The 12518-nt window shown below is 43.5% G+C and overlaps 1 protein-coding gene and 1 long non-coding RNA gene across 3 annotated transcripts in view; both read right to left on the minus strand.

The window, feature by feature from the left end:
* Window positions 1-387: 387 nt before the first annotated feature.
* On the minus strand, window positions 388-3311 carry LOC115475676. Its single transcript, XR_003943081.1, has 2 exons — window positions 2496-3311; window positions 388-2465 (listed from the first exon to the last, which is right to left on the minus strand). It is a non-coding gene; the product is annotated as an uncharacterized LOC115475676 (long non-coding RNA).
* Window positions 3312-3345: 34 nt separating this feature from the next.
* RNF44 (ring finger protein 44) overlaps window positions 3346-12518 on the minus strand; it is a 34682-nt gene continuing 25509 nt past the window's right edge. For both annotated transcript variants that reach the window (XM_030212825.1, XM_030212824.1), the window contains exons 9-11: window positions 5668-5789; window positions 5232-5331; window positions 3346-4189 (exon numbers count right to left, since the gene is read on the minus strand). In XM_030212825.1, the coding sequence (XP_030068685.1) occupies window positions 4127-4189; window positions 5232-5331; window positions 5668-5789 (285 nt within the window). In that variant the 3' untranslated portion in view covers window positions 3346-4126. The remainder of the gene's footprint in view (window positions 4190-5231; window positions 5332-5667; window positions 5790-12518) is intronic.

Below are 12518 nucleotides of genomic sequence, written 5' to 3' on the forward strand. Positions count from 1 at the left end.
TCACTTTTGCAAGTAGTAGTATTTCTGTGTGCCAGAGAGCTTAGATTTTTAGTGCCTACCTTACGTGGTAGGAAATGGGCTGCTGTCTCTGGCACTCCTTCATTCTTAATGTTGCCCTCAAAAGCAGGGGGGTTCCCACTGATGAGCTGTGCTGCAGCCCTTGGGTTACACCTTTCCATTTCTAAGAAATGAAAGCGACACTGAAGCTTGCAGGAATCTTAACTCCCTCAGTGAGTGAGAGAGAGCAACGAGTTTAAAATGCCTTGCAGAAGTTAGGTGTAGGGTGAGCTCTTGCTGACCTGAGCTGTTCTCTGGGCTGAGAGTAAAGTAGGGTCCCCTCTTTCCCTCCCCCAGTGTTGAAAAAAAAGGAGCAGGGTGCATCAAGTCTCTGGTTCATATTGGTATACATGATACATTTATTAGTGAATGTCCTTCTCAGTTCAGCCACAACATTAAAAAAAATGATGAGTGCACGAGCTGGTCAAGCGGAACTAGCAACTTTCATTTTAAAAAAAGTACAAATCTGTTAAAAATGTCAATCAGTATACACAGATATAATACAAGGGGACTAGTCATGTTAAATGCTACAGAACCAAAATGATTCCAGTGGAATGAAGAACAGATGGAGCGTTAGAACCATTGGTCTCTCTCTATATATATTATAGCATTTCTCAAATACGCACATGGGAAAATGAGGTAAACTGTAGAATGTGCAAGTACCAAAAGCAAAAAAAAAAAAAAATTATAGATTTTTTTTATATATATATATATTTATAAAAAAATGTCTAAACACAGAACAAATCTCCTGTGGAGTTAGAAGAAAACAAACCACTATCCCAGCACAGAATCATTGGTAAGAAGTGGTTATCTACACAGCAAATCACAAACAGCCCACAGATTTTTTTTTCATTTTTTTTTTTTTTTACATTGTTTAGCTGCTCATTGAAATAAATTCTGCAGCACACAAGCCATGAGCTTTTGCGTCCCTCCCCTGCAGTGACAGCTATGGCTGCCTGCTGGGGGGCTTTTTTTTGGGAGGGGGGAGAAAGAGGAGGAGTATGATTGTGTGCAGGAGGGGAGGAAGGGGCAGAAGACAACCTTATCCCAAGCCAGTATAAATTATTACCAGGCATTATGTACAATAAAAGCTTTGGTTAGTCATGTTTTGTGGAAAAACAGATTTCAGAAGTTCCAAAGCAAGGACGAAGGCTCAGAAAGCCCTTGTAACTCAATAGGTGATAAAGCATTTCATTCATGAGGGTTGTTGTCATAAGACACCAAGCAGTGAAGCAGACTAGAGCTGAGTTTGTGCTTCTGGAACTGCCCCCCCTCCTCAAAAGCTACACCTTCGAATGCCTGCCTCTTTCACTAACAAGGGGAGGCAGAGATATGGCTTTCAGTAATAGCTGCTTCACTTCTCAGAGGGAGAGAGGGAAGATTAATATTCACGGTGGGCTTGCTTTTAGCAGCTGACCTGGGTCAGGGCTCTTGCAGTAATCTGCTGGTGGCAGCATATGAATTTTGCATTCCATTGCAATGACTTTTCCTCATGCACTAGGTACCATGATGCAAGATATGTGCACGTGGCCTCTGTGCCACCACCCAGCACTCCCCTTAGCCACGGTTTCCACATGGCCATCAGCAATCGCTGTAGCTCAGCCTGTCTTGCAGACTCTGCAGGCACCTGAAAATTCATTTCAAAAGCAAGTCTAACCAGTTACTAATATCTTTCCTAGTTTGTCGATCCCTGGCTGTTTCCACCTTCACTGTTCTCTTTGGCTATTGCGTAGGCTGGTGCTAATGGAACCTGAAGCCAAAGATCCAATAAAAAACAGAGCCATGACAAGCTAAGGGGCAGTGACTTTGCTACACCCAGAACCATTCCCTCTCTCTTTTGCATTTGATTAATGGGTGCTCACTCGTGGCCCTGGCTGAGAGTAAGACATGGCCCATGCTTTTGGGCAAAATATTGCTGAGATGTGGCACAATGTGGTAAATTCTAAAAGGACTGTGGTTACACCATTACTTCCAGAAGTCCCCAAAAAGAAAGAGGATTCTCCCAGCTTAAAGTAGCTTCTACCACCCCGCCCTCTCACTGAATATCCACCCTTTTCTAGTCTAAGCCCCATAACACAGTACTGGAATTATGGCTCATCTTGCACCCCCCCCCCCCCCCCCCCCCCCCCGGAATAATTTTGTCTTTAGCAGAGTACTCTCAAGTGCCAGTACGGGGAGTAGAAGTCTGCCAGTCGCCAGGGTTCAGAAGAAAAGACAAGCTCTGTTCTGTTATCAGACTTCAGGCAGTAAAAGTTGAAGCTCTTGGTTAAGATCGATTCTCTTAAAATTAGGAAACTTTAATAGAAATTCTCACATAGGTGCAATGATTCCTTTTCTTTCTGTAGACTTCTGCAAATAAGTAGGGTCTGTTTTATGTACAGGAACTACCCCCCCCCCCCCTCCAAAAGCTAGGCTACTTCTAGCCAGGCACTACCCACCTAGCCAGTATCGTACATAGCACAAAGCTCCTGGCCCAGGCCCACCTGTGTACTGGAGACGGCAGTATCCAATTTTCAAGCTCCTCTGGCATGCATCCTTAACTAAAAACACTAACACAGATCTTTGTCCCTCCCATTTTCAGTCTGCTTTCATGTGCAGTTCTGCAAACCAATGGGATAGAAGTGTCTGCTGCATGGGGCACTTGCTCTGATGCAAGATAATATGTGCACATGGTCGCTCTGCCAGAACCCAACATTCCCCCTAGCCACAGTAACTCAGAGATGGCCATCAGCAATCTGCTAGTTTCCCACAGGCAGAAGAAAGGAAGAGGTCCACAACTAGGTGAGCACAGGAGACTTGCTTTGTAGAAGATGGGGAGAAGCAGTTAAATTCCATATATGTGTGTGTGAATGTTTGCATGCATGCAAGGGCATGGGTGCATGCTGGTCAGTACAGGTGGGAATTTGTTCCTTATCAAATGATCAAAGATTGGTGCATTCTAAAAGTATTTGGTTGTTACACGGATAAAGGTACTGGGATTGTATCCCACCCAGTTCCAATGTTAAGCATGCAACACAATTATCATTACTATTTCTTTACCCTTAACACCCCTCACCCCACTGATTCGTAAACCCCAGCAGAATCCCCGGAGAGCAGCTGGCCCTGCTTACAGACCCCTCTGTGTCCAGCTTCTGCAGAGCATCAGCTCGCAGGGTATAACACCAAAAATGTCTTCTAAATTCTACACATATGTTTTAACAAGCCTGAGATGCATTCATGGAACGTGGGAAACATTCAGCTGTGTGTATGTCCAGCCCCCCCCCCCCCCCCCCCCCCCCCCCCAAATCCCTTCCTTCCTCCTATGCTACACAAAGAGATGCCTCCTTTCCAAAAACCAGGAAGCACTGTCCAGGCAGAACCAGAACTTCTCTTCCACATTCCTACTTCCAGGGGAAGGGAGGCATCAGGGCCAAAGCAGTGTGGAGGGCCTTAAATACTGATCTTGTACCCACTTCCCTACCCACTTCCCTAGCCAGAGAAAATAAAAGAACACTAGAAATTCAAACACTTTCTCTGGTATTCAGTGCAAATATAGAAGGATGGAAAATGGTTTTAGTGATGTAAAAAAGGTGGCTATGGGTCTTTAGATACAACAACCTCCGCTTTCCTTTTTTTTTTTAATACGCTCACCATTCACCTCAGCTCCCAGCAGCCTCTTTCCCATCAGTCTTTGCTGTATGTGTGATAACACTGCTTTCCATTGACAGACTCATCATGATTTACCCATACACGACTGAGAACAACTTCTCTGAATGTCAGAGGCACAAGGAATCACCAATCCAGCTGCAAAAAAAGAAAACCAACCCCCCCTCCCCTCCCCTCCCCTCATAAACAGAAGCTGTATGCATACACACACCCAGCGCTAAACTCTTTGGCGTGTAGGTAATTGCCCATCCAGGCTGCAGAGCAAAGCCAGCTCTCTGCGGGACATGGGAGGGGGGGGGTCCTAGAGCCCAAGCCGCTTCCTACTCTCACGACTTAACATCTGAGGAGGGAAGGGGCAGCAGAAGCGTACGAGTGGGGCACAGGTCCTCGTCCTCACGCATTGTACGGCTGATTCCTCAAGACCTCACTCTGTCTCTCGATGCACCTCTGATGCATCCGCCCGGCAGATCGGACACGTGCGATTCGCCTGAGGCAGGGAAAGAGAAAGCTATCAGAAACCTGCTGCAGTCTTTCTTTTCTGTATCCTTCTTTCTGCAGCCCCTAAGAACAGTGATAACTGCCAGGTCCTTATTAAGACTTAGCTTGGACATCCTTATGAAAAAACACATTAAAATCACCTGTGGTAGTGATTAAAAAAAAGGATCGACTGAGCTCTGCCAAGTGATTCACATTGGCCACTATGAAAGACAAATGCTTGGGGATCAGTATGTCATTTCTCTTGTTATTCTGCAAAAGGGCATCATGTTCTGTCGGTGAGGAACTTAAGCCTCATAGGGTAAATGAACATTGTTAAAAGTCACACAAAAAAAAAAAAAAAATGTAACTGGAGAAACGGATCCAAAATCATTAATGCCCAAAATGCAAAGGCTAATGTACACAGGTTTCTAGGAGCATTTCCAAAGCTTGCCAGGGGTGGAACAGGGAGCCCACTGTTCACCTCTAGCTACTGCCCTTGTCTTCGTTTTAGAAAATTACCCTTAAGAGCATGCTCACTCATTTTGGAATCCATAGTTCTCCTTTACAGTTTCTAATAGTCATATTAATAAACCCACATAAAACTCATAGTAGCACTCTTCCATGCATTTTTTTTTTGATTATGAAACCCATTGTGCCAGCTTGATCGGGGGAAAAAAAAAAAAAAAAAAAAAAAAGAGTACTGTCATCTCTGTACTACACTCTCTCATAGAGCTCAGAAAATATTACTCGTAATAAAAACCAGCACAAAGGGAGACAGAAAAACACAAAGTTATGAGACTATTTGGTTGGCCTAACAAGGACCTTTTACGTTATATAGAACAGCTGAATTTCACTGCTCTGCATGTAGTTTTAAACCAGCTCCTGGCCCACCCTGAATCCCGCCCAATTGAGACACGTTAATTCTAAACATTTGGCCTGCTCATGTGCACGCACGATTAGAATATTAAGCCCTCGACCATAACAAAGATGGCTGTCGCTTTAGCTGTGTAACAGTGAAACCCTCTCTGTGTAAGCAAAGAGAAAGCACTCACCTTCAACCACTTATCTACACACTTCGCGTGGAACTCATGGTTACACGGCAAAACTCGAAGAAGTTGCCGAGTTTCAAAATCACTGAAGCATACAACACACCTAAAGTAGGAGGAGAATCAGGAAGTCATACTGTGTACAAAAGCATTTGCCACACCCCTTCTCAGCACGCAACAGGAAGTGAGCTACCCTTTCCATCCCCATGTTAAAATATCCAGATATGCAGGGAGTAGGGAAGGCTGGATCACCGCACCCTTCAGGCCAAGTTCTTCCACAGTGAGGCCCGAAAAGGCAGTGGTCACCTTACTACATGTGCTGATATTATAGCACAACGTACACTGCACAGTAAGATTGGAACCCCAAATTCTTGCTCAGTGGGGTAAAAAATGTGCTTAGAATTCAGCTCAGAATTTTGCTCTGTGTCCCATTTATACTTACAATGTCTGCTCTGAGTGGTGGCTTTCAGGATTAAACCGATAGGAAGGAAGCAGTTCTATACTGGCCTTGGTGAGCCCCCGTGGTTTTGCCTCTCCCAGACGCTCAGCCAAGTTCAACAATGCCTGTGGAAGAATAAAATCAAAGGTTTATACACCTGCACAGACAGTGTGCTCCATCAAATGAAAAGACACATCCACTACCTAAATCCTTAAACCAAAGTCTAGCAAATGAGAAAGGAGTTAAGACAATAGTTAGTAGTAGCACAGAACAGGCAAATCCCAGCACAGCTCTGCCTTTTTAATGCACTCCATAACTCAAATGTATTCCTAGAGAGGAGCAGACACTAAACCCTAAAAGCCAGAAAAGAGGCTGGTTCTGCATGCGGATCCCAGCTGCACAACGAAAACATCTCTGCCACTTGGGCTCAGAGTAGCGAGCGTGGGTGTAGAAAAGGATGACAAAAATTATTTAATAAAGGAGGATGAGACGACTTTGCTGAAGTGGCCAAGGCTGTTCAGCTTGGACAAGAGACAGCTGAGAGATACAATAGAGGTCTATAAAATAACGAGTGCATTGAAACAGGAGGACATGAATCGCTTGTTTACTCTTTCCAAAAATAGTAGGACTAGGGGGCACGCAATGAAGCTACAAAGTAATACATTTAAAACAAATCAGAGAAAATATTTATTCACTCAACGTGTAATTAAAACTCTGGAATTCATTGCCAGAGAATGTAGTAAAAGCAGTTAGCGGGGTTCAAAAAAGGTTTGGATAACTTCCTAAAAGTAAAGTCCATAAACCATTGTTAAAATGGACTTGGGGAAAATCCACTGCTTATTTCTAGTTTAAGCAACATAAAATGTACTGTTTTGGGATCTTGCCAGGTACTTGTAACCTGGATTGGCCACTGTTGGGAACAGGATGCTGGGACTGATGGACCTTCAGTTTGTCCCAGTATGGCAACACTTATAGTCTTATGTACTGCTTATGAACAGGGAGTGTTGTTTCTGATGTTGCAGTCCACAATCATCCATGATCCAGTGGCTACTAGTATTTCAGAGATGCCAAATTACCCACTTCCAGGCTGATGCATTATGGAACTTGCATCACTGATTTCAATTGGCAGGATCAGCCACTACGAATACCACACTGCTTTGGGATGTTATGTTGAAACCAGACCTAGTCCACAAGTCTCCAGGTTGAAACTGGGTACCTTGGCATCTCTTGGCAGCGAAAGTCCAAGAGTTCAGGGAAAACTAACTTTGGTAAGGAGTTGTTTTTCTTTTTTTTGGGGGGGGGGGGGGGGGGGGGAGATATAGAGGACCAGTGGGCAGATATGAAAGGAGGCAGTGGAAGGGCTACAACCCCTTTTTTTTATTTTTTTTATTTATGAGTTATTAAATTTACATTTATGCAATAATACATAGATACACACTTCACATATTAAAGTATTAACTAGATATCTCAAAAAGGCAAAAACATCCTCTTTAGTCCACAAATATTGACCCAAGATCTAGGAAATTACAAAAAGGTAAAAGAAAAAAAAATATATAGAGTAGATAGAACCTTCAGTATCACAGCCAGGATAAGCGCTAGCAATCAGGGAATTCACAGCAGTTATTCTTTAGTTGAAATAAACTCAATTAACTTCCCTGTAATTAACAGCATTCAAAGAAATATAACACTTGCAAGGAAACTTTAATATAAAGGATCCTCCTATTCGGAGAACCCTCTCTTTTAACGTCAAAAACTGCTCTCTTCTTCTTTGAGTCTCTCTACAAAAATCCGGAAATATCTGTATTTTTGATCCAAGAAAAGGAGAGTTCATGTGTCTGAAATAAAGTTTAAATATATTGTCCCAATCCAGTTGTAAAGCAAATGTAACCAGCAGTGTAGTTCTTTCAGTCACTACCTCCAGAGATAGGCTCTAAACATTCTGTCAAATTAACATCAGACTGGGGCTTTATAGACAACTTACTCGGACCAGCTCCGGAGATATATTGAGTCCTGGTAATAGGCGGTAATCCCTCAAGGGGAATACCTAATACCTCTGAAAAATATTTTTTAAGCATATCTAAGGCCGGAGTAAGGGGGGCTTTAGGAAAATTAAGAAATCGTAGATTGTTGCCTCTTATCTGATTTTCAAGATATTCTATTTTTCGCTGCTGGAAATTGCTATTTTTTATCAACATTAAAGTTTAAGAGTTCACTGCTACTAAATCTTTATCAAAAGTCTCCATTTTGGTCTTCTGTTCGCTACAACCCCTTTTGTCAGGAAAGTAAATAAATTAAGAGGTAGATGAGGCTACTAGAGTTTCCTAAAGAAGAAGCTGAATAGGTAAAGGAACAAAGGCTACATTTATATAGCAAACATGCAACTAGAAGAGAAATATCTGAAACAGTAAGATAAGGGGAGAATAATTTCTAGGTATGCCAGTAATAGGAGAAAAGTTAAAGAGCAGCATTGTGAGACTCAGGTGAACAGGAAGAATACATGGAGGATAATGAGGAAAAAACCTCAATTGCTTAACAAACATTTCTGTTTGGTTTGCCGAAGAAGGGGCAGAAGTAGACAAAGCAATGAGCCAGGATGCGACACAGCTAAGACTCCACTATCTGACCCTCTCAATTCTTTAGAGCAGAGCTTCTCAACCCGCTCAGTCAGGTTTTCACGATATCCAAAATGAAGATGTGGAGATATTTACACGGGCTTCCTCCACTGTATGCAAATCTATCTCATGCATATCCATTGTGGGTATCCCAAAAACTCAGTTGAGAAGACCTGCTTTAGAGTTATGCAGAGATGGCAAGTTACCCACTTGCAAAGCTGGTTACTTTTTGGTCAGTCCTGGTTTCAAACCTACACCCCAAAGCAGTGTGCCTGATCCCGCATTGAAGTCAGTGCTGCAAATCCATTAATGCAGCAGGATGAGGTGGTGGTGGTTCAGAAATCCAGGTCTATCCCCAAATCTCTAGCCTGGAACTTGCATCTCTTGAGCCACAGGGATGCGATTCCTCTCCATAGAAGTGGAAGGAGCCTGGTTAGTATGACCTCAGTGCTAAAGGAATGGAATTGCTGCTGAAACAGAAAACAGTGCAGCTTCTGGGATCCAGTGGAACGCAGGCTCCAAAGCAGCATCTGATGTAGTCTTGACTGGATTACCAGACAGCTGGATCAAGAGAAAACACCAGATCTGAACGTGGTTCTGACAAGCACTTGTGGTACAGCCCTTAAAGAGATTGGGACAGAAACTGTGTGGGAGGTAGCAAAGCATACTGGTAAACTGAGTTTACTCTAAGGATGAGTGTCAGCAACAAGCTGCTGCAGGGATCGGTCTGGTGTTATCAGAAGCGATATTGCAGAAGAGCTGGCCGCTTTGCTTTTATATATATCATGTGAACAGTACAGGGCAGAGGTGAGCAACAATGATCCTCGAAAGCCACAACCAACTTGGGTTTTCTAGATTTCCACAATGAATAGGGAGGCTGGATTTGCATGTACTGCTTCTATTGTCTATTCATTCTCATGTCTATTCATTGTGGCCCTTGAGGACAGTGGACTAGGGGAATAGTAACATAGTAAATGACGGCAGATAAAGATCCAAACGGTCCATCCCGTCTGCTCAACAAGATAAACTCATTTTACATGGTATGCGATACTTTATGTATACTATGCATACCAAAGTTTGATTTGTCCTTGCTATTTTCAAGGCACAGACCATAGAAGTCTGCCTAGCACTGTTCTTGGACTAAATGTTCTGAAGATTCTGGAATCCCAATTAGTAGCAACATTCTATGTAGAACCCCAAAGAGTAACATAGTAAATGATGGCAGATAAAGACCTTACAGTCCATCCAATCTGCCCAACAAGATAAACTCATTTTACATGGTATGTGATACTTTATGTATACTATGCATACCAGAGTTTGATTTGTCCTTGCTATTTTCAAGGCACAGACCGTAGAAGTCTGCCTAGCACTGTTCTTGGACTAAATGTTCTGAAGATTCTGGAATCCCAATTAGTAGCAACATTCTATGACCCCAAAGAGTAACATAGTAAATGATGGCAGATAAAGACCTTACAGTCCATCCAATCTGCCCAACAAGATAAACTCATTTTACATGGTATGTGATACTTTACATCAGTGCTTTTTTTGTGCCGGTACGCAACGGTACGGCGTACCGGCACCTTTTTTTTTGCTCCCCCCGCCCCGTGACGGACGCAGTGCCAGCCCCCATTTCCGGCCGCTGCTGCTTCTCCTGTTGAGCAGCAGCGGCCGCTACACAAAGAAAAAGATTTAAAAAAACTTCAAACCTGGCTGAAACGCGGCACCCCGGCACTGTAGACAGCCATTAGGCATTGGCTGTTGCCCCGCAGCCGCTCCTCCTCTTGCCTCTACGTCACTGCGCTCCTCCGGGGTCTTCCTCCAGGGGCAGTGACGTAGAGGCAAGAGGAGGAGCGGCTGTGGGGCAACAGCCAATGCCTAATGGCTGTCTACAGTGCCGGGGTGCCGCGTTTCAGCCAGGTTTCAATTTTTTTTTAACTTTTTCTTTGTGTAGCGGCCGCTGCTGCTCAACAGGAGAAGCAGCAGCGGCCGGAAATAGGGGCTGGTGCCGCGTGCGTCGCGACTTCGCGCCGTTCGCGGGAAACTTGGCAGGGAGAGGGAAACCAACAGAGGGAAGGATTGGGGAGAGAGAAAAAGAGGGAAACCAACAGAGGGAAGGATTGGGGAGAGAGAGAAAGAGGGAAGGATTGGGGAGAGAGAGAAAGAGGGAAGGATTGGGGAGAGAGAGAAAGAGGGAAGGATTGGGGAGAGAGAGAAAGAGGGAAAACAACAGAGGGAAGGATTGGGGAGAGAGAGGGAAAAACAGATGGAAGGATTGGAGAGAGAGGGAAAAACACAGATGGAAGGATTGGGGAGAGAGGGGGAAACAGATGGAAGGATTGGGGAGAGAGGGGAAAACAGATGGAAGGATGGGGAGAGAGAGGGAAAAACACAGATGGAAGGATTGGGGAGAGAGGGGGAAAAACAGATGGAAGGATGGGGAGAGAGAGAGGGAAAACGGAAAGATGGGGAGAGAAAGAGGGAAGACGCTGGATGGAAGAATGCAGAAAGAAATAGGGGAGAGAAAGCAGAGCTGCTGGATGGAAAAGGGGAATAGAGAAAGACTGGAGAATAAGAGGAAGGGCATGGGGAGAACAAGGGTGAGGAAAAGATGAAAAGCCACAGGTAGATGAAGGAAATTAAAGAATGGATAGTAAGAATGAATTAAATCTGGACAGAGAGAGCCTGAAAAATATTGAAGAAAGCAAAGAAAAAGGAGACAAAAATGACAAATGGCACAGAAGAGTTACGCGAAAACAAAGGAAAGCAGAATCACAGACTGGGACCAATATGGAAAGAAAAACAGTCACCAGACAACAAAGGTAGAAAAAAAATCATTTTATTTTCATTTTAGTGTTTGTAATATGTCCAATTTGAGAATTTACATTGGCTGTCTTATTTTGCACTGGGTATACTGGAGCTGTAAGAGCTTACATTGATTATTTATAATGAAAAAAATCACGATATTTTTTTCTCCTATAGTACTGTAATATTTTCAATGATGTCTGTTTATATGCGCCATGGCTGGTGTAGGGGTGTGGTTAATGTGGGTGTGGCTATCATAGGGGTGGAGCCATATGTGGTGACCCCGCCCATAATGAGTACCAGCACCTTTTTTTCTACAAAAAAAGCACTGCTTTACATGTGTACCCACGTTTGATGAATAAAGTTATTTTATGCACAGAAAGGGGGGTGATCATATCTACTGCTCTTAAACTGATTAAATAGGTTGATAAGAGGAAATGTCAGAAGGATGTGTAGATGCAGAGTGAGAGGACTAGCCAGCAGAAAAAAAAAAAAAAAAAAGGCGGTGACAGGAATGGGTTGAGAACCCCTGCTCTAGTAAGGCCTCACCTGGATTAACGTGTACAATTCCGGACACGAACCCTTAAAAGCATATAACCTGTATTGAAAGTTGGCCCTGGGGGTGGCTTTTAAAATGGTGAAGTGTTTCTGTCATAGAAACGGAGAAAATGAGGAAAAGAGAGAGAATGATCATATGGCCTATCCAGTCTGCCTTCCATGCCATCCACCATGCCGTCCTCTGTCTCGAGATCACAAGTGCAGAAGAGTTGCCCCTACTGCGTCAGACCAAGGGATAAGCAGCTACATTTACTGCTTTTAGCATTTGTGCCACAGTTTAACCATAGAGTGAAAAAAAAAATATTGTCTCCTTCAAGGCGTGTGCCCTAGTCTTTGTGATAAACAATTGATTCATGTTTAACAATAGAGCTCCATAAAATCCTGAAGAGAGTGGAATGGGTAATCTCCCCCAACCATCTCCAAGCTGCCTCATAGGAGAGGAGTTTCACCCGCTTTATCAGTTCCACTGTATCTGTTTTGAGGAACAGTGACTAGAATTGCACACAATACCCAAGCTGTGGTCTCAGCATAGAACAGCATTATGACAGTTTTATTCTCCCTTTCTTTCTTAATAATTGTGTTTGCTTTGGTAGCTGCTGCCACACACTAAGTGGAAGATTTCAACATGTTGTCCATTATCACATCTAAATCCTTTCCCACAGTAGTAACGCCTACTGTGAAACCTAGCATCCTATAGCTGTAAATTTGGGTTATTCTTACTTATATTACTACTACTTATTTCTATAGCACTACTCGACGTATGCAGCACTGTACACTTGAACATGAAGAGACAGTCCCTGCTCGACAGAGCTTACAATAGGATAGAGAAACAGGACAAACAAGAGATAAAGGAATATTAAAGTGAGGATGATAAAATAAGAG

Source organism: Microcaecilia unicolor, chromosome 8 (assembly GCF_901765095.1).
Source record: "Microcaecilia unicolor chromosome 8, aMicUni1.1, whole genome shotgun sequence".
NCBI classification, from domain to species: domain Eukaryota; kingdom Metazoa; phylum Chordata; class Amphibia; order Gymnophiona; family Siphonopidae; genus Microcaecilia; species Microcaecilia unicolor.